The 22,587-nt window shown below is 45.3% G+C and overlaps 1 protein-coding gene across 1 annotated transcript in view; it reads right to left on the bottom strand.

The window, feature by feature from the left end:
• Nucleotides 1-18,551: 18,551 nt before the first annotated feature.
• LOC144127492 (uncharacterized) overlaps nucleotides 18,552-22,587 on the bottom strand; it is a 32,377-nt gene continuing 28,341 nt past the window's right edge. The window contains exons 9-11 of the mRNA XM_077660484.1: nucleotides 21,645-21,844; nucleotides 20,177-20,431; nucleotides 18,552-18,808 (exon numbers count right to left, since the gene is read on the bottom strand). Of these exons, the coding sequence (XP_077516610.1) occupies nucleotides 20,416-20,431; nucleotides 21,645-21,844 (216 nt within the window). The 3' untranslated portion in view covers nucleotides 18,552-18,808; nucleotides 20,177-20,415. The remainder of the gene's footprint in view (nucleotides 18,809-20,176; nucleotides 20,432-21,644; nucleotides 21,845-22,587) is intronic.

The raw sequence follows: 22,587 nt of genomic DNA, 5'->3' as shown, positions 1-22,587 counted from the left end.
TCTGTCGTCTTTTTTCTTTTAGTCCCCCAGCCTTTTTAAATCCTCTGGATTTTATTGCGCCGGCTTAGCGTCTCAAAGTCTGGAAAATTTTCACAAAAACACCACTACCCACGTATGTTGGCCAGAGTGTGTCTCAATGCCTTCTTCCTTTTGATAACGTATCCAAAAATGGCATAAAATAAAACAATTTTTATGTGTCCGTATTTCAGGGTCACATTCCTAGAGAGAGCGGTAGAAAATGGATTACTTTGATCTCACGGATCTGTCGTCTTCAGTGTCAACAAAGTCGTTCTAAAGACGTCCGAAAGAAAGCGGCTGTCAGAAGCACTTGCTTTCATGGACTAAATTTTGACATTAGAAACCGGTTTCTATTTTCTTCTTGCCCGCTGGCTATCTCTCGATCGTTTTTTAGTGCGCTCGCCGCGCGAAGTTGAAAAATTGAGCCTAGATTTGTCAATGTCAACTTGTCTCTTGCAGATGTCAGGCATATGGCTCTCTTTTTTTCTCTTTCTCTCTTTCCTTTGACTTCAGGGCTCTAGACTGCTTTAACTGGAAAATCTCTTCCGTGCTGACAAGGCGGACTGGCAGAAAGACGGCCTGGTCTGCCCCGCTCACCTAATTTGTTCCGAATGATATTGAAATGCTTTGATGGCTGACTGCTGAAAAGAAATTTTAACAACCCGACCGCGGCGGCTGCGTTTTTATGGAGGAAAAACGCTAAGGCGCCCGTGTGCTGTGCGACGTCAGTGCACGTTAAAGATCCCCAGGTGGTCGAAATTATTCCGCAGCCCTCCACTACGGCACCTTTCTTCCTTTCTTCTTTCACTCCCTCCTTTACCCTTCCCTTACGGCGCGGTTCAGGTGTCCAACGATATATGAGACAGATACTGCGCCATTTCCTTTCCCCCAAAACCAATTATTATTATTATTATTACGACTCGTCTTTCGTGCTAAAAAGGAAAGCTTTGATTTCAACGTATTTTCTAAGGCTGAAATATTTATCACTCAAACCAATATTTATTTTTTTCTAGCTCTATCATTAAGGAACAAAGTACACTCGACCTGAAATTTCGCACGCTTGCAAGAGGTTTGGGGTTCGATCTCCAGTAGCGCCGGGTACCAACCAGTGACACAATGAGTACAAGCTTTTCTCTGGCCTAGAGCTCGGCTTACCGGAGGTGAAATGCTTGGGAAATCGGTCTTCGACCCCAGCTTGAGTCGACGATAAAAACCTTCCGCCATGGCGCCCTTCGGCTAAACCTGCCCTTCTGCCACAGAAACTCATCATTATCACTGAATTTCGCAAGCACTTAAGTAGACTGACAAATCAGAAACCGAATTTTCAAGGCACTGGCACTGATGTGACTGGCTCGGAGGCCATGCCTCCGGCACTTGTGATAGCCAAAGTCCAGTACGATAGCCAAAGCGTTGGCCAGTCATGTATACTCGCTCAATTCTTAACTGGCTTCGAGAATGCAGTGTCCGGTTAGTATGCTGGGCGCGAAGAAAAACTATCTTTTTTCCTCATTATGGGTTCGCTTTTGTCATGCAGCTTCAATTCGTCCGCTGGTTGGTAGAAAAATATGCCAGCTGAATGGAATCTTTAGCATAACTGCGCAAAAGACTACGGAGCGCATTATAAACGTGAAAGAGACCAGCGCTAACACTTGTCAGCACTACATCGAGTGGCAAGTGTATTGCTATGATTTTGCCAATAACGCGGCATCCTTCAGCTTAATTTTCAACTTGCAATGCAAGTTCTTGCGTTTTTTAACCTCTTTAAGCGCACGCATAACCTATTTCAACATTTATAATAGATCCGTCATAAAATTCCTGTCGCTGTCAATAAAACAATATAAAGAACAATCGGAACACTTAGAATACGGCAAGCAAGTGCACTTATGTAGCTAAACTTGTCTAGTTTTAGTGCGCACCTTCAACTCCGACCACACGGCGGCTTTGTACCGGTGCTAAAGCATATACTGCAACAATTCATCCGAAATCCGATAGCGACAAGGCATTTAGATAAGCAGCTACTTAGCAGCCACTTAGCAGCCATAAGCAGCCAAAAGTCCGCGCACGTGGTCAGAAAAGAAAAGAAATGTAGAAGCCTAGCACAAAAGTAAAATCAAGTCACCTTATATCAGTATCAGAAATGAACAAGAATTAACTTGAATGTCTTGAGCGTAGAGGCGCTGAAGAGCTTGACGGAGCCAGGCACTACTGATTCATAAACAATAGGATACATAAACAAAATATGCTCCTCGCAGCGAAAAGCATTTTATTGCGCATAAATAACAGTTTCCGGCAAGCTGTTGTCTTTAGAAATACGTAGAAACAATTTTAGCGCCACAAAGTTATTTCTTTTAAAGCGCCAAGACTGGGTTTTATGCTTCACAAATGGCTAAGACCGTTGCATGGCAACGACTACAATATCGTTTAGTGCTCGGGAGAAGGCGGCCCTTATGCCGTTGCAGTTTTCATTTTTATTTTGAGTGGCATCGAAAGACACCATTTCGTTTTTACGACGGCAGGACTGGAATCGGATGGATGCCTTAAGCTCAGACGCGCACTCTTCCCAGTAGCGCTAATGGTGAATGCGTGACGCTATACGCTCTCGGTGTGGTATACCCACATATCGAAAGAGTGAGAGATTAAGTAAGAGAAAACCTCATGTTCTGGCCCGCGAAGCGAGTGTCACGTGAGCAGTAAAAGTTATTACCGTAGAACAGCTAGAGAAAGGGATGAGACAGAGAAACGAAAACACACAACTAGCATAGTGTAATTTTCGTTTCGTTATCTCCTGTCATGTGCTTTTCGCGCAGTTGTATTTTTTATTGAAATGAACCAACCAGCCCGTAAGAAAGTTCTGCTTTCACGTGAGGTTGAGACTGTTTCTGGCTGCTAACGAGGCTATAACCCTGTACTACTAGCGGTTATTTTCCCGCTTAGCAACACATTAGACAAACTTTATGTAGATACCGTCTTCATTTTTCGCTTCGCTCTGTGTCCTAAAGGTACTTTTCAACGTTCGTGCCAGCAGCTACAAACGCATCAACAAGCGTTACGTGACTCAGCTTCATCCAGTGACACATCTGACGGCTCCTATAAGGCCTGTTTTTGCAGGCCATGGTTAAGCGCGGCTAGCGTATAAGCGGTGCTGGAACCTCCCATGACTGCACAGGTTCGGTTTCGCTATATGGCCTCACTTTTATGAACCGTAGGCCAGGGGGAAGAGACCGACTTGATTCGCAAGTAGGCCGACGGCGATAAGAACCCATAGTCGCCAGGGGCCCACAATCCCGACTTCCATTGTCTTCCACGAACGCCACCCCAGGCTTGCCAGTGCACTCGCCGCGCCTGAGCCTCCTTAACAAGCAGGAAGTCCGTGAGCGTGTGCCTCGAAACCCTCGTTCTCAGCGCTGGGCATTTTCCCGCCCCTTTCCTGCGAGGCTCTTTGTTTGGATAATGAAGGCAGCCAGAGGAAAAGCTGAGTTATTCGGCTCAAGCTGCCGCGCGGTATCGATCGCACACTTCACCTCGTCGCTCGCACAGAGTCTACCTCCCCCGTAAGTCCGGCCACTTGCAAGTAAAGCTGCTCTAATAACGCAAGGACGGGGTATTTGCTGAACATCGTCAGCTCTTTTCCTGCAATATTGCCTCTTTTCTATGACGTTTCTTGGCACTTCGTCTCTATAATAGAGAAACGCAATAAACTGCTGCGCCTTTTAACAAGGCTACAAGGCATAATATTTACTGTATTTACTTTGGCACCATAAGGGCTGCTAGGTCCGACGTAATTATTTCAAAGAACTCGATTCACACATTCGTGTGTGGTACACTACGCCTTGAAATTGTCAAAATTCTTGCCCCGAAGCTTTCGTTCCTCAGGGACCTTTCCAAATCACTTAAACCCCCGGCTGTTCTCTATTATTATGAGGGGTACTACGTAAGTACACCGACTGCCTACTGAAAGGAACGGGCTTCAAGGCTTACCCCAAAGGGGTTAAAGATTCTGCAGAAACTGCAAAGGAGAGACCAGATCTATACTACAGGGCAGAAATTTGCGCGTGCTCTTTCCTGCAGGAGAAAGAACAGGCTAAAGCGGCCCGCGAAGTTTAATTTTGGCGAGAAGAAACTTCTCGCGGCCTGACTCCGAGAGGTTGTGTTACGGTTTTATGGGGGTTTAACGTTCCAAAACGATACCGGCTATAAGAGACGCCGTAGTGGACGGCTCCGGATACTGTCCAAAACCTGAGGTTCTTTAAAGTGCATGTAGATCGCACAGAATGTGGGCCTCTGGAATTTCGCCTCCATCAAAATGAGACCACCGCGCCCGGGATCGAACCCACGTTTTTCGGGTCAGCAGCCAAGCACCATAACCACTTAGCCACCATGGCGACCGATTCCGAGTGGACGCGCAACACTTTACTTTTGCACGAAGTTTAATTACGCCCCACCAGTAATCGTACCCGAGACGTCAGGTTGGGTTGCGAGTAGGGTGGATATCGATCGTGTGCAAACTTTCGGAAGGCTGTCCTTGGCTGGTCCTTGGGGGCGTTTCAGTGATTCTTCATCGAAAGAGAAATTGATTGATTGATTGATTGATTGATTGATTGATTGATTGATTGATTGATTGATTGATTGATTGATTGATTGATTGATTGATTGATTGATTAATTGATTGATTGATTGATTGGTTGATTGATTGATTGATTGATTCGCTCCCTCAGGCCTTCATTGTGTGGCTAGATGTCTCCAGGAAAACACTGAAGAGGCCGGAGGGCATATGATGAGCTCCGTCAATATGATGAACTCCGATGGGCCGTCCTTAGTGGTTGCAACCGCTTTGCGATTGCTCTACCGGGAAGAATCGTTCGATCTCCTTTATATATATTCGCAGCAGACATAACTTTCTGGCCGCACTCCTGCTAAAAAGAAGTAAACTGTGTGTTTCACTCGTCAGACTGGATCCTCAGAACACACGTGGCATGTCGGTATACATGTCACCCTTGCCTTCGGCTTTCGGTGATACTTCGCTGCCCCTGCGAAGGAGCAGAACGCGTGCCGTTTGCTGTCTCCACCATCGTGTATTTCCGCAGTGTTTCGTTACCTTCTGTCTCGGCGACAGAACATGTTGTGTAATCATACTTGGCAGCGCAAAAAAACGAGGACAAAAGCGAACGAGAAGGCACAGCACAAGCGCAGGCTATCAACTATGACTATGAGTTGATAGTCTGCGCTTGTGTTGTGTCTTCTCGTTCCCTTTTGTCCTCGTTTTTTTGCGCTGCCAAGTGTGAATCCACACCAACTAGCCCAACTTTCTGTTCTTATGTTGTGTAACTTAGCTCCCCAATCTAAACACGCTGCGCACATTTTCACTTTCACCAAGTTAGCTAGAGCAAATTAAGAGTACCTTTGAGCAGGAAACACCAGATATCGCCCATCAAAAACGTCAGGATAATTACTAAGCCATTGTGCCCATCCAGAAGGTCATCTGGTATACCACGGTGTCAATCTACAACCACAGTTACTGTATTCTAAAACTACCTCAGGAGCACGAGAGGTAATCGTGATAGGAAACTCGAGCGTCATCGGACTTTTCATGCATTAGGGCTTCCATCACAGATCTCGAATTGTTCAGAGTTCTTATATAATTATCATCGTAACCATCAACTTAGCTCAGTTTGCTACACGAGGAAAGACTCCTTTTATAGCCAGCTTTTCATCTATGGCGCCAGACGCGCTAATTGAAGAACATTTCCATACTGGGTAATTAGTACCGGCAAGCACTGGTCACTGCAGCCGCTGCCTCTTATTACCTTAGGTCAGTTTGGTACCTGAAACCTTCAATTACTGCTCTTCATACGAATCTAGGAATCACAAACGCTTTTATATCTTTAATTCGTAAACAAGTTCCAATTCGCGCAAAAATGTCATCACCATTCCCACCGTCGTCCATGCAATTAAGCCGAAGGCAAGACGACGTCCTGTCACCTCTAATTGTCCCATGCTACTCACACGCGTCCTGCTCTCTACCGCACCCGTGCAATGCATGCGCAGATCATCTCGCTACTTCGTCTGACTCACTGCCGCATCTGCTCATGGCCAATTTTAATGTTATAATAGCTAAAAATCTATCAAACTAAGTTTCAAGCCTTAATTCGGCATCTTAGTTCTCGCGTTATTTTCAGCATAAAACCACCTTCAGCCGAGAAAAATTTTCCGCACGAGATTGGGCTCTCTCAGCAATCATTTTCTTATATCTAACGTAATTATTTCTCCACTCATTCGATTAATTCGTGGTTTTTTTTCTCTTACAGCGAGGGTTGTAATAGCTTGCTCAAAAAGCCAAACAAAGAGGGTGCAAAGACGGAGTCGATGTCCCTGGATTGTGCCAGGAAGAACGTATGAAAAAACGCAGTCTATGATGCAGAACAACGCTACGAGTTAAGCGTGAGTATCTCGTGGTGCACGGCGCTTTCTATACCAGCACGTAACGTTATGTCAAACCCGGCCGCGGCAGCCACGTTCTAAAGCGAAAAGTCAACTGACCTGCTCCAGGTTGTGCTGCCGACAGTGCCTTGGCTGTAGGTTAAGTATACCTAAAGCTTCCCGTATTCCTTTTGTGCTTCTTGTCCTAGCTGTGTTCTAATCCTCAGCGTTTTAGTCTGTGCTACGCCTGGATTAGACCACTGCAGGAATGCGTGCATGCTGTTGAATGTTTCGGTCTCATCCCCACACAAGCAACAACAGAAGCAAGCTTCTCATCACAGGAAGTTTTATGCATTATTTTCGTAACGTCACTTGCAAGCACCCATGTGGCAGTTGCGATGGCATAGCGTGTACGACGTGTCCAGTTCACAGAGTTTCTGAATATTCTGAATCCACCCTGGGAATTCCGGGAAAAAGAAGTTTCTTGGCTCAGCTAGTGTTAGCCCTACATAACTACCACTGCACAACTATAAAATTTTCGCAAAAAAAAGTTGTGCAAGAAAACGTTGTTTTACGATCGAAATGTCCTATAACAAAAATTCCTAACTGTACATTGTAGTGAATGAGTAGAAAGGCAGATAGATGTATACCAGCAACGAATATGTGCAGGGTGCGAGAGGGCTTTCTCTTCATGTCGCCAAATGTAGCTAAACATCGAAATAATTTTTTTGCTTTTAACAGGCACACTTTTTAAGCTAATTATTCTCTAAAAGACTGTTACCGCTTCAAATAAAAACGTCAGAATTCTCAGTCTTGGCACTGCAAGAAATAGAAACGTTTGATTGGTTTCGTCTGCTATTGCAGGTTCGCGCCCATTGTTTGTGCCATGAGAAACTTGACCAAACCCTCACCCTTTGATGAGAAATTCGTCGGCGCGTGTGGGGGAACCAATGGGGGGAGAGGGTGGAACGCTTTTGATGATAGCAAAAAGGTTACTAGCAAAAAAATTCAAGCTTGCCGACGGGAGATCTGCGGATATATTGATTTTATAGTGAAATTTTACAATATATGAAAAAAATTGCGATCATAAACTCTTTCCCGTCCAAAAATACTTTCGTTCAGAATTGTCGGGTATGCCTATTGCGCGCAAAATGCAGTTTAGCTGCTGCTCTTGCGCAGGAAGCCTTTGCAGACTTTGTTGTTGCTGTTTGCAACAAAAAACAGCAGCTGTTTGTTGTTGTTGTTGTTTTTTTTAGTTGTCACAAACCGGAGGCTTTTGACGTACTGTCTGTCGGAGGTTAGCTGCATGCATTCTGCTCTTCAGCCTCGTTCAGACAGCTGTCGGTGAAATGGCCTGCTGAGAAGTACTTCACTTGAAAGGCTTTGAATATCAGAGCAGTTTCGGTAGCCGACACATCTCGTAACAGCCGCCGCGGTGGCTGAGTGGTTATGGCTCTCGGCTGCTGGCCCGAAATACGGGGGTTCGGTCCCGGCTGTGGCGGTTGAATTCCGATGGAGGCGAAGTTCTAGAGGCCCGTGTACTGTGCGATGTCAGTGCACGTTAAAGAACCCCAGGTGGTCGAAATTCCCGGGCCCCTTCACTACGGCGTCTCTCATAGCCTGAGTCGCTTTGGGACGTCAAACCCCCATAAACCACAAACCAAACCAACATCTCGTAACGTATAAATTTCTGCCAACGCTTTCGCAGCATATACTGTGCCAGAGTTTGGTAAACAAAACGTTGCGACAGCATAAGCGGGCGACTGTCATTTCCGTAGCCCTACTAGGACGTTACTATTTACTCTCAATGGAGTGCTTGCAAGCCTGCTGGAATATTCAGTGCACAGCAGGCACTAAATATTGCTGTTGCTACAGTAACTTCTACTGTATTCATCGTTCCAGGGGCTCCAAGAAATGCCACTGGCTGCTAGCTTAACGATGAGCCCTGCAGTTTTGGAGAATGGCATGGTTAATAGATGGACGACTAGCTTTCGGCGCACTAGACTTAGTTAGCTGACTGAAAAAAAAAACACGTACGCTGGCACAGAAGTGCCAGTTAAGGCTTCCGCGAACTTATGCGGACAAGTATCAAGAATATCTTTAATTTTCCAGCTGCCGGATTTGTAGTTCAAGATCATTTTATCCCTCTGCTTCGGTTTGTTTCCTCGCAAAACCGTCCCTGTTAGTTTCTCCCAGCGTAAACCTCCTGTATAAGGTTTCCTGAAAAGTTATATTTTGTTTTCACTTAGTCAGTGTGTGAAAGGCCTCAGTGTATGAAAAAAGCGAGACGTCGTGATTAAAAACCGACGCCGTGATTAAAAACGCGAATTCCATCACCCCCAGCGCTTTATTTTTTCTTCGATGACGCCGAGCGGCAGTTAGGCAAGCCGCCAATCCTCATTCGCGGCATCTGGTCTATACGCCTACCAATGGAGAAGTGGATTCTCAGCATCTAATCCAAATACAAGATGCCCTTTTGGTAATTACACTTTACGTTACGAATATACTGTGAATAGTGGTATCGAAGTGTAGAACATGCCCATGCGTGGTCAGTGTCAGCGTATCACGACTGGTCAGAGTGGTACTTGGTACTAGAGAAACAAGAAGCATGTTTTCAACCTAGGCATAGGGTCTTGCATGTTATTTTTCTTCTTAAACAATTCTGTTTTGTGAAAACCTTTGCTTAGGTACTTTTGTCCAAATATAAACCCAGGATGTCAAAAATTGCATTCGGCGGTTCCTTGACCGGGCAAGGATTAATTACAATGCTTGAAAGCAACACAACGTGTAATTTGGCTGTTATACGACCCTGAATAAGCAGATTAAATCGCAATGCTAAAGTCGAATAAAGCAGCCACGAAAAAATTTAACGAAGAGCAGTCTGTATCCCTTGGACGGCATCTCAATCTTTTACCTCTGAAAATGTTCTTGAGGGGCGTTTTTCTCAGTAAAATACAATTAAATAACAAGCTCTTCGTCACCATTCCTCTATGATGCGGCTATTTTGCTTTCTTCAGATTGTTGCGTCACGAATTACGTCACCGACCTTTCTGTGCTGAATCTCGGTCGGAAACCGCGATGATTGCACGTCCTTGGAATACGTGCACGAAATTTATAGCCTGCCCTTAAGCTTCTTCGGGGACAGTCTGGCGCCTGGATGAATCGGTCGTTTCGTTTATGAGCCGTGTGGGAAGGAGCACTTAACGAAATAGCTGCCGTCTCTTTGTAGTGTTCGCTCCGCGGCTTAGCGCAATAGGTGGCGGGCCCGCGACTAATCGATCAGGCTTCTCTCTTGATGTCGGTATTGGGACGGCTTAAAGCTCGCACATGGGTATGGCGCTCTTAAGCAAGGTCGCAAAGCTTCAGAAGACGGCTTGAGACGACCTAAGCTGTCGCGTGATAGTGAGAAGCAGCATTCGTATAGCATGCATACACAAGGCGTTTCACCTAAGACTGCCAGTAATATATTAAATTATGCATTTTGAGTTAGAACAGCGCTCTCTTCGTCATAGCACTACCAGCTGTGATTCGCATCTGAGTACAGCTAAGACGTGTTAACTAGCAGGCTGCTGAAGTCGAATAGTTAAACTTTTAAATATCCTGTTAAGCTGCTCATTTACTCACACCCAGCAATTCTGGACAAAAGCATTTTTGAGCGGGAAACCGTTTATGAACACATTTTTTTTTCTCAAATAACGTAAGATTTCATTATGACAATCAATATATCCGCAGATCACCCGAAGGCAGTCCTGTATTTTTTTTTCTATTCACGTTATTGCTATTGTCAAAAGCGTTCTCCATTGATTTTCTACGGAAGTCTTAACTGTTCAATGCGATCGCTGGAAACACTTTAAAATAAAGTATTTTGCCATATATCAGATTAATGAACCATTACCTTCCCTGTTTCCATAACAGTGTCTTACAATTTTCTATCTTTGAAAATTTGTACCCGAGAAAGGTGGACTTGGAGGATTGTAGCCCACCATATGTAATATTTATATCAGTTTTTAGATCTTGGAAGGTGGAATTCTCGTCACCGCTGCAACTCAATGAATTTCGGGGCTGCGCATGGGCGAAATCCAAAACGCGCGGCCGGAGAGAGCATTTACGGGTTTGCGTCACATAGGGGCGCTCTTGTCACGTGGGCTCTGCCGGCTCAACCCTCTCACCCGGGCGCTGCTAAAGAGCAAAAGAAACTATATGCATATTACTGGCGGTAGGCTGCAATCCTCTCATTCAACGAGGACTTTAAGAATAGAAGTTAAAAGTTAACTAATAAATATTATTAGCCAGCCTGCTAGTTAACGCGTATTAGCTGTAATCTGATGCACACCAACGCTGAAAGCGATATGTCCCAAATACAACGCTCTTATTACTCAAGAAGGCTTTTTTTAGCTATTGCTAGCAACCTTGGGTGAAACATCCTGTGTACAAACAGAAATATATATGTGTTATTGTTTCGGCGCAATTTTTTGGTTATCTCCATACATAGTCTGCGCAGCCACGCAGGGTTTTATTTGACCCGCAAATACATAGCGGTTTCCTTCTCGATTGAAAGATTCCTCAGATGACAGCACAAGGAAGAAGACGCACTGGTGTTTTTTTTAACTCTTTTTAGCCCTCAGCATGAAAACTTCAGGTTTGGTTTCGAGGGGTTTTACGTCTCAAAGGGCTCAGGCTGTGAGGGTACGCCGTAGTGAAGGTTTCCGGACAGTTTCGACCCCCTAGGGTTCTTTAACTTGCACTGACATCACACAGAACACGGGCCTCTAGCAGTTTTCCTCCATCGCAATGCGGGCGGTCGACCGGGATCGAACCCGGGTCTTTCGGATCGGCAGAAGAGCACTATAACCTCTGAGCCACCACGACGGCCCTCACAAGGAAGCTGACCTTTGCTATAACTGATGAAAAAAATTAGAAAAGCATAATAGTAAAGTCAGTGTCATAGATTCGAAGTAAAAGCAGTGCGAAAGCATAAATTAGCAAAAAACAAGTAAACAGACGACAGCACAAAAAAAAATCATTGATCAACAATATGAACCGTATTTTTAGGGACACCACCAACTCAGCAACTTGCCAACAAAAGCATTCTGACACGAAAACCGCGTCACAAGAAGGTTTCAAGCAAAGAAATTTCCTTCCTACGGTGAGCTATAGAACAATAACTAACAGCCAAGCCGCTTTTGTTTGCAATCCGAAACGCCTCAATTTCTTCAAGTTTGACCACATCGCGACTCCTGCCCAGAATCTTAATGTGACTAAGCACTGGCTCACAAGGACAGATTTTGCAGTGCGGTGGCAAACTATACCTACCTCCTGTTCCTAATGACATCGAACCAACTCGCCCAACAGTGTGTCATAGTCTTACACCAGTCGGCCCGAAAACTTTTGTATGAAATTCCGGAGACATTCAAGACGGCGAGTGGTGGTGAAAAGCATTTATTTATTTATATATACAGAGAGGTGCTCGGGGAGAGGCCCCTAGTGGGTCTCAACCCTTACAATACAAGGCGGAGTCCCTCATTCCGGGACCCCGTTGGTCCTGACCGCTGCGCAGGTCCTCCGAACTAGGGCCTGTTGGGCCGACAGTTCCTGGCAGCCGAGCAGAGCTTCCTCCCAGTCCTCTCGGGTAGGGGAAGTTGTGATGGGGCGAAATAAAAACTTTGCCTGCATGCCCAAACCATGTGAAAGGTGTCGGCCACATCCCCACAGAATGACCAGCGGCCGTCAAAAGAAGAGTCGAAGTGCTTGAGAACCGCCGGGTACAGCAGGGTGTTTGCTAAGAGTCTAAGGAGAGTTCCTTCACCAGTTTTACCCATTCCCTTCATAGGAACCGGGTAGCGGGGAAGCTTCTATTGGTCGTGAAAATTTTCATATAGTTTTGACCGCGCAGCCATTCCTTCTGCCTGTGGTGTGAGCTAAATCTTACCGAGGATATTAGCTGACTACGACAACCCGGCCCACGTCCTTTCCAGAAATCTCAGAAACCACTTAATATGAGTAAATGACCCACTAGGGAAGGCAAGCAGTCCTGGTGTCGTCTACGAAATTCTTTGTAAAGAATGGAGCGTACCCTATACAGGCGAGACAAGGGATTCTAGAACGAGTTTTAAAAGCCATCAGCCAGACTTCAAGAACAGAAAGGTAACTTCTGACGCTCTGGCAGAACCCCATCAAAACAGAGGCCACTTGATTGACCGGAATTCCGCGCGAATACTTCAAAAGAGAAAAAAAACTTCGTCTACATGCCTGTTCAAGGAGTCACTTCACATGCAAACGACAAGCGAAGCAGTAAACAGGATGCTGGAAATTTACCCGAAAGATATATATACACTCTTTACGCCACCTTTTTTTGTATATAAGCAGCTGCTAATCTGTTTTCGCCTCATTTCAAACAAGGAGGCGCCGAAAAATCAAATTTTTTTTAAGTTTTACTTTTTTTCAATAACCTTAGCGGGTGCTTGTTTTTTTCACATGGAGAATTTATTCATTAGTTCTGTACATGCTTTCTCTTCGCATATTTTGTACATAAAAGAGTTGCAGCTGTATGCACCTACGTTTCTGTCTCAGGGCACAGTAAGCCCGAAATAAGCAGTTTTTCCGTCATAGCTCAGCGCCATTTATGGCAATTATTGCATATTGCAAGGCTTCCAAGTCGGTGGTCAAGATAATCCAGTGAAGCTTCGAAAATGACACTTCAGGTGCCTTAAATAAAAGCATGCACTGATAGTCGAGGTGTTGCGGGTCAGTTGCTGATGAATTCACCTAACAGCCGATTGCGTTGCTTAACCAAACACTCGCTCAATAACACATTTTAACTTCAGCCATCCCATGTGGTTGGCTCTCATCATTCCTGCTGCCGCTGCTGATAGCCGCAGCAGCGATTACATGGCGCCGCAGACGAGGATGCTGCATATCACGACGCTCCGGAGGAAAGAAATTGTCCCAATGTTTTCTTTTTGATTCCTTACTGCAAGTTCTGCTACGGTCTTTTGAAAGGAGAGCGCTAAGGCTCCCTTTCTGCACAAGACCCAGTGACCTCGTCGGCGGCGTTGTGTGCGAAAAAGCAGGCGGCTCACCTGCAACACATTTCACGCGACCTTTGACGTCATCACAATATGCCCACCGGATTGTGAGCATACTGCTTACCGTGGGAGGTGGCAGTCAATTTAATGGTTGGTCGCGAGAGGTTGCACGCGAAGGTTGCTCGGTTTCACACGCCTTACCAGTGGCAGCCATCGCAGTTCAGTGGCACATCACTTAACCTCTTCACCCCTGCGCCAGGAATGGTGTGAGGACTCCGAGCGATCTATGAGCGTAAAGTAGAGAATGGCTAGTTCCACATATAAGGGCATTCACCCATTAACGCTATCGCGTCGTACCTATAAGGCCGAGCTTATGTGTCTCCTCTGGAAATTGTGCAGGGTCGTCTTGCTCAAATGCGTAGAGTGTCTACTTCTGCAGTCAGGCGCTCCCATAATTGTCCAACGACACACGCGAGGCCACAAATGAATGCTTCCTAAACAGCAAGACACTAAGGTTCTTCCTAGTTTTGGCGAAATACACTCAGATCTATCTAGGACGGTTCGAGCTATAGTGAACTCTAAGCAGAGACCTTTGCGGTTAAACCAAAGGCCACTTTAGAGAGAACAATGAGTCTTCCTGACTATACAGACGCCAACGAGAAGAATTCAATTGAGGACAGCAGCCTAATAGACATCTTAAATACGCGACTGCACCGACGACTTCTGCTAATGGAGCACCCAGCTGCAGTGGCGATGGAAGGCCCCTTCGTCTGCTTTTTTCACATTCTGCGTCTTTCTCTTTTTCCTGTGAGTACGACATTTCGTGGCACCACGTTCGTACTTAATCTCATATTGTGCCATCGTACTCTTCCCGTCACTTTTGATTAGGTCCTCTCTATTAATGTGGAACTCTGAACGCATTGGTTATCGACGCATCTTTGCGTGGTAGCTTCTCGGGGTTTCGTAATATGACAAGAACTTCACATCGGCAATGTTTTATCAGTGCTTACAGAAAGTACTTTAAGGAATGGTTTTAAACAATATTTTTTAATGCGTCTCCGTTCCACGCTACTGCAATAACAGCCTGCAGAATGAAAGATGGTAAGCGAAGCAAACGAAAGTAGAGTGTATGTCCGCAGATTAAAGATGTGCGCAAGTCCGCAAATTCTGCAATGAACAACTTACGTTTGAGATACAGTTTCAATCCGGTCCACTCGGCGCATATCCTTAGAGGCTACGACACACGACATAACGGTTGACCTAAATTGGAGAAGTCCTTGAATGTTTCACGCTCCAATGCGCGTAGTTTTGCAGCCATATTCTGCACATAAAACGCCCTTTCCACCTTTAACGAATGAACATTAAGTTTCGTCTTACTCGATTGCAATAAAAAAAATAACAGGCAACGCAGGAAAGGCCTAACGAAATTCAAAGATGCCCCTCTGCATACAGATCACTGCACTGCGATATCTCGTAATAATTTTTGCGGTTTAATTTATTGCTCCTTGGCAAACACACAATGCGTTGTTGTGCTCGCGCTCCCTTCCTGCTGTTGAGTTCGGCGAATTTGGACATGGGAGAGGATTCCCTGAAAACCACCGCGAAGGTGAATGAGCCCTCTGGAAGAAACGTGGCTGCAGGAACATCGGGTGCAGTGACGATAATAGCGTCTCCACGTGTTCGTTCCGGTCATCAGACGACGAAGTACAAGATCAGTGTTGCCCTCTTCCGTCACGCTGGGATTGAACAATGGCCCGAGTGCCGCGCCTTCGACAGAGGTTCCGCGTTCCGGTCATCAGTACAAGACCTTTCAACCCCTGCTGGGAGACAGCCTGCATTCCTGTGTGACGCAGGCGCCATCCGGGTCCACATGGGCGCGGTCCGGACACACGTGCGCGCCCACCTGGAGGCCGTGTGGACGACAACGTGACCGGGTCCTGTTCCCTTTTCCTCAACCGAGCTGCGAGAGAACATCAGGACCGCCCTGCCGTGGGAGGTACCATCAGTGCCATCGTTTGATTGGACATCATTCTTCGAACTGTATTCCCCAGCTAGGGATCTGGGGAATACGAAGAGTATTTAACGAGCTGCTGGTTTGGTACCAGAGAGAGCCCGCTTCTTGAGAGATACCGTTTGCTGGGAGAGACTGCCGACTGCTAAGAAGCTCCCTTTACTGAGAGGCAGTCTCAGTTGCCCTTACTAGTACATTATGTAAATAGTCCTTGTATAAAGTTTTCCAAGTTTTCTTCCTCCAATCGTCCTCATCTCTTCTCCGGCCCAGTCACGCTACCTGAATCCCAACAGCGTACAGCCTTGCATAGCACACGCCGTGCATGAAGAAGAGTTTCCGCTTGACTTAAATATCCTCGGTGGCAACAATGTTTTCTTAAGGAATACTTTCCCAGTGAGAAGTAAATACTGGGTAAACAACACAGACGACCACTACACTTGTTCCTTATCGCGTTCACACTAGCGGTTGTGCATGCATTTGGTTGAATTTTAGCATTACATTGTTGTTACATAAAAAAATGACCTATATTCAGAAACTAAAGTGAATTTAAAGGGTTCTTTAAAAGCTTTTTTTCAGGCGACTGAAATCTTTTCGCAACCGGCGAGAGATGCCCGAGTAACGTCGCCGACTCGGGGAAACCAAGTTTACGTACCACTGTGGTTTGCTTAGTTTCTGAATTCTTTCTTTTTGCGACCCGTCTTTTGGGTTCTTATTCTGGTTTAAGTAAGTGATAAAAACAAAACCAGCAGCAAACACACCCACGTACACAACATCACGAAAAGAAATATCCGTAAGTGCTGAACAAAACGCTATTTTGTTGCTTCCCCAAGGAAAGTGCAAGCCAAGGGCGTTGGGATTGCATTCTACCATGGGAGGCCTGCAAATCGATTTCGTCGGCTGGGGAAATAGAAACGCTCGGATCGCTGAGTGCCTCCGTTTCGTTTGATTTTTTTTTCTCTCACGCCCTCTCGAGGCTCGTACAAAATGCTCTGCCCCCCGAGGCTCGAGGAAATGCACTTCAAACAATGCAACGGAGAAGAAGCGTTGACTGGCATAGGCGCGTTGCAGAGAGAGGCCGCAGGAGGACCCGTTTATCTCGGAACCTCTCCCGTCTACCCACGCCTCCTACTCTCCTTCACCGCTCCCTGTCTACCACTTTCCTTACCATGGGAGAATATCAATTATAACGCGTGCTGGGGTCTTAGCGAAGCGAGTATTGATTCCAAAGCTAGACACCCCGACAAATCGCAGCCCACGCTAATGGCACAATCAGACAGACCTTTCTTTCTGTATTTCTCTTGAGCGCCATTTTTTTTCCTAATGCGCTGCAGACTTCAATTTTTCTTAGCACCTTTGAGTAAAAGAAAAAGACACAAGGCGTAAGGAGATTAAAAATACTGGCCACTTCTTGAAAAATATTGTGCACATTTCGAAAGCTTCGTGTGAGGATGTAAAGTACATAAGTTTCAAGCTTATAACGTCCTCTTCTTTTTATAAGACGGCTTGTTTTGTTCTTTTTATCGTGACATGTCCAGCATTCTTGGACAAAAATTTTGAATATTTGAATATTGTGAGGTACTGTTATGTGAATATTGAAAGTAATAGTCCATTCTTTCGATGCGTAGCAATTTGTTTTTAGTTTTTTTATCGCTCGCATCGAGCAGAAAGACTACCATAAAAAAAAACTATGGGAAACGTTTTTGACGATAGCAAGAACTTTAATAACAAAAAAATTAATCCTGCCGAAAGAAGTTCTGCGAATATATTGATTGTTATAGTGAAATCTTACAATATATGATAAAATTGCATTCATAAAATCTGCCTCGTCGAAAAATGTTTTTGTCCAGAATTGCTGGGTATGAGTATACGTGTATAAAAAGTTCACTTGGCGTTCGCCAGAAAACACGGTCAGAGGCTTATATGGGCGAGTAAACGTTGCAAACATCGGCGCTCATCTACGGGTGCCTATTTTTTTTTCCAGAAAACCCGCAGCACTTACAGGTTTCGCATCGTGTTTTCCAGGTCGCCAATCTCATCAGCGTAATTTGAGCGCACAACCGCGTGCCGTGGTGGACGCCAGAACAGCAGCATCCGTCAGGTGCAGAATCAGCGGCTTTAGACGGGAAAGAAGTCTCTAATGAGGAAACGAATAAATGTTTACATTTCGCAAACTACACGGTTGTGCGTTGCGAACTTCAAACGCACAAAGGGGAAAACTATGTGGTATTAAAAACTGCTTCATTTAAGACCGCACAGCATTCCATTGTCTTGCGTTCGAAATGCGTAATTAGTTGGAAATTGAGATTCCCATAAAATTTGCTTCAATCTGTAGACAACGAAAAATTTCACTGGTCGTTTCCTTCTTGTGACTATGCGAATTTTAGCGACAATTTGGGGGCAGGGGGGGGAGTGCTGATGCCAGTCTCCATGTTTAGTGACTCTTAAACATGCGAGAACTGGGTTGGCTGATCATGGTGGTAGCAACAACTATCTCGCGCACTTTGTGGTGCGTCTTCGCTTTGGTTTGTTTGTAAAAATTTCACCACATTGCTAACTCCGGCTGGGGACCTCGCGAAGGATGTCTGTTGCTTTTATCCTTCTAACTCTCCTTAGCTCCGCGGGTAGTCTGCTGAAAAATTCTTTTTGCTAAGTGTTCGGGTAACTGCAGGCTCCAAGGGGAGCTCATTCGGGGTTAGAGCGTAGAGTAGGCATGTGTCATCTGTACGTCACGCTTTCGACCATCTGCCAAGCACGGTCACAATCTATTCATGAAACGTACATGTACGGCAGGTATGGTGCACCGGTAAGAGTTATGGCGTACTCTCCGGGTGCAATCAACCGGTGTGGAATTAGGGGTGTAGGGTAGGGTTGGTTGTCGATGTGTTATGACCCATGAGGGAGTGTTGCGACCAAGGTTGGTCTTGCGATTTAGTTAAAGGCTGCGCAGGTTGTATGTTATAGGGGTGTAAGGATGTGGGGGATGTAAAGGTGTGGCGCCCATGTACGACAGTACCGACAAGGACGCGATCTCGCAGAACAATACCCGTATAACTATCGTTGTAGAACTGCTTTATTGCTCCACATATGATGGCCTCGATCAAAGATGAGTGCCGCAGAAAGCCACACCACAGAGAAGAAACGACGAATTTGGCTCTTTTTCTTTTTTCTTCCTGGCTCTTCTTCATTCGAAGTCGCAGAGTTTTGAGAGCCAAACACAGATATTCAGGAAAAGAAACGAAACAAAAGATATATTTTTTCACGCTCTTCCAGTCCTTGAGACGAGAGTCAGTGCGCTATCCAGAGTTGTGATCAATCCTCCAGGGGTAAAAATATATGGCTGGAACAGAAAACAATGAAAGAAGGAAGAAAAAAGATAACATGGAGAAGGTTATTCAACAAGAAGCTTTGGTTGCTGGGCACGCTGAAGAAAACAAAAGCAAAGTGCTTCGATAGGAGCTGAAGCAAGCTAGAACAGATTGATTGTTATGTTCGGAAACCCTTTATGTAATAATTCCCTCTCACCAGTTATCCACACCACTCTATACAACTTTAAACCTCCCCGTGTGTCCGGTAACTCAGCTGTCTACTCAAATATGCATTCCTGTTTGTCGAAACCTGTCACATTGTTGAAGTACAACCTCAACCTCAATCCTTCTCTTGCTTACTTCGATTTTTTTCCTTTCTGCTTGGTACTCAAAAATAGGTAGCGGAAAGTAGAGGACGAGGAGGAGGAGGAAAGACAGGGGTGTTAACCAAAAGAATAAACCAGTTTGCTACCCTGCAATGGAGGAAAGGGATGAGGGAATATAAAGGTAAAAGAACCGGTTCATGATGTCGTCAGCCAAAGAGCGCGGCGATACCAAGTGAGACAGTATTGAAAGGCACGGGCCACATTATTACGTAGCTATATTGTTAGAGCCCAAATATTGTTGCTTGCAATCTGAAAGAGTTCGTGCCTTGTTACGTTACCTGTCTACTCGCCTGATAGGAGAGCCTGAGACATTTTTTGATGAAGTAAAAAAAAACGTGCAAGCAATCGACCGTGGCAAAGACGGCGATTGGAAATAATTATTATGCACTTTCATGCAATCACACATAAAACTGCCTACTCGGAATAAGTTCAGGCTGCCCACGTGGTACTATTCGTTTCTTGTTAAGGATGCCATGTGTGCCATCGCGAGCTGAAAATTTTGCTGCCAAGGCAACTGTGTGAATGCGCTACCTAAACAGCGAATACAACAATTGCATTCCTCATTTACACAGCTGGTATTTAAAAAAGCGAGGTAAAAATTCACAAAATACATCTGAATGCTGATTGCGAACCCTGAGGACCCTTCACTCAGGCCCACAGCGCATTTGCCATTTACTGTAGCATTTAGATGCTTGCTACAAGGTATCAGTATTTGTGTGTCTAGCATTCGCGACATCAAAATAATGGGGCGCAGTGAGTAGGCCTCAGTTTTCAGGATGCTGTTCAAGCAGCGACACCAGATGCAATGAAAAGTAGTCATGTCTTAGTACTTATATATTTCGATGCAACTCCCTAGGAAACATTAGCACAGAACTGTGGTACTGAAGAGTTACTTTTAAGGCCACTTTTCCTATAATTTTACCTGAAGCCTTGAAATCGTAATCCACGGTTCTGTCAGAATCTCCTGTATTCTGTTTAATGCAAAATAAAACAAACTAAAAAAGTTTCGCATACCATGGTAATGTCCAGGCAGGTTCTTCTGGGTGCGAGGTGATCTTTGTGGCGTAGCACGATTTCAGTCGCGGCCAGTTAGATGCGGTGTCTCTGCTCAAGGTATGATGTCATGAAAACCAACATCTGGGACGATATGAAATTCCTACGAGGTACGAACGGCAGTATATCCAAGACAGGAAACGCTGGGCTGAGCCCTTCGCAGCTTCTGCTTGGCCCCGATGGTGGAGAATACCCTTCCTCTACACTTGAAGCTGACTGCACACACACAAAAAAAGGTTGACACACCATCAAGGTTAGCACCACGAAATAACATTTTGATTTATTGATTTATTGATTGATTTATTTATTTATTTATTTATTTATTTATTGATTGATTGATTGATTGATTGATTGATTGATTGATTGATTGATTGATTGAATGAATGAATGAATGAATGAATGAATGAATGAATGAATGAATGAATGAATGAATGAATGAATGGCTGTATTTTAAGACCTCAAACACTGTGCGGAGTAGATTTATAACTGTGCCGCGCCCCCCTCCTTAAGTACAAGAAATCCGGCGGAATTTCAGCGTCAAACGTTATTTCGAAGATGAAAACTATCTTGGCGCAAAAAAAATCTACCGAGGATAAAAGTCATTGAAAGAGACGCAGAAACGGGGCCAACAAAAGCGTTTCGTGGGTTTTTGAAAGGTTGTAAACATAGGTAAGTTGACGACACTGCGCGTCAGTCAGCTTGCATCAACAAGCAGAAGCCAGGTCGGCGAAGAATAAGAAAACAATGGTAAAGAGTGACAACGGAAAAAAATGGCAGTGGAACTGCACGCGTTCACAAAAAATCGCCACACTGTTACTATCACATGAAAAGCCCCGAGAACACGAGGTACCAGAGCATCGTATTTATTCCCTTCTCTCGTAAGGCGAGTGAGGACGTCATTCTAAGCCCGTTCATGTTGTCCTCCATGTCTACGCGTAGCGGATGCATTTGCAAACTGAAGCCGAAACATGGCTGAAACAGCACTTCGATTGTATCCCTGCAGAAGCAGACGTCGCTGCTCTTCCTAAAGGTTTCCTCCGATACCTCAAGCTTTCCTGCCTCTCCAGCGCTCTACCATCCAGCTACGTTTTCTCAGTCGCGTAAGTCCACTTCGTTTTCTTTTTTTTCCCCTCTATCACTTTTTTCTCTTCGCTTGCTCAATCCTCTGGTGTATAGTACCCTTCCAAATGTCATCTCTGAAAACCTATGCCGTTTTATTTGTGTTTCTATTTTTTTCTCTTTTTCTTTTTTTCTGCTCATATGCTCTTGTCACTACTACGGCTCCAGCGCTTAACGCTCGTCCTTTCCATCACATGGCATTGGCTTCCCACGAGAAGTGAGAAGCAAACAACACAGCGCGAAAAACAGTCGTTGCATCTCGAGGAAATTGTGGCGGGAGGGAACATAAACAGGGTCCATCGATGCTCACTTGTCTTGGCTGTCGTCACTGACTTCGGTGTTGGCCGAGCTGGCCACTTCCAGGAGTGGGCGCGTCTCGGGAACGGGGCTGACGAGGGTGGCGCTGCCGTGGCTCGGCTTCTGGCTCAACTTGGCACCGCGCGCACCTCTTGAGTCCGAGAGGAACAGCCGGTTGTTCTCCACTGGGTCCTCCTCTGCCTTGCTTGAATCCTTGCGAACACAAGACATCAGGGTTGAGATTTATTCAGACAGTGAGCATGACTGAGAGAAAAACAGAACAATGGGCCCCAATAGGCCAACTCAAACGACAGAACACAGCAGAGTGTTTGTCTTTTGGCGGTTTCGTACGGTCACGAGGAATGCCGTCCAACAAGCCCATGTACCGTGTTCAGATAGTTTGCCTGCATTTATTGCATTATACGTCGCACATATGCCAAGCGTTTAATTAAAGCGAGGGTCGCAAAAGGCAAATATGTTTATCCCTCTCAAGTCTTAAGCATGTTTCTTGCTGCATGTAAATGTCGCCCACGGCATCACGCAAAGAAAGCCGAGCACGGTGGCAACTGCCACCACCTCGTTTCAAAGAGGGCACTCCTATCATCCATCCATCTATCAATCCACTAGTCGCGTTCACGTGAACGCCTATTTAGAGGAGGCGTTTCTGCCTATTTTGTAACAGCGTTGCACTCTCTTGTCCCCAGAAACCGATTTGCATGAAATTAAGCTGCTTCGATAAAACCTACAATAGTAGATACTTCAGTGCAAATGAACACGAAGCTACTTTTATGGATCGTTTCTAATCAAGAAAAGAAGAAGCTCCGCTTTATTATGCTTCCTCGTTGATTCTTTGTTTATTTTCTCTTGCGCTTCTTTATTTTCTCTTGCGTATTCTGAAAGGGACTATTTATTATTTTCCGGTAAGGATACGCTCTGTAATTTCGAGTATACCCTGA

Source organism: Amblyomma americanum, chromosome 4 (genome assembly GCF_052857255.1).
Source record: "Amblyomma americanum isolate KBUSLIRL-KWMA chromosome 4, ASM5285725v1, whole genome shotgun sequence".
In the NCBI taxonomy this organism is placed as follows: domain Eukaryota; kingdom Metazoa; phylum Arthropoda; class Arachnida; order Ixodida; family Ixodidae; genus Amblyomma; species Amblyomma americanum.
The sequence above is the reverse complement of the archived record's forward strand: the minus strand, read 5'-3'. Positions and strand labels throughout refer to the sequence as shown.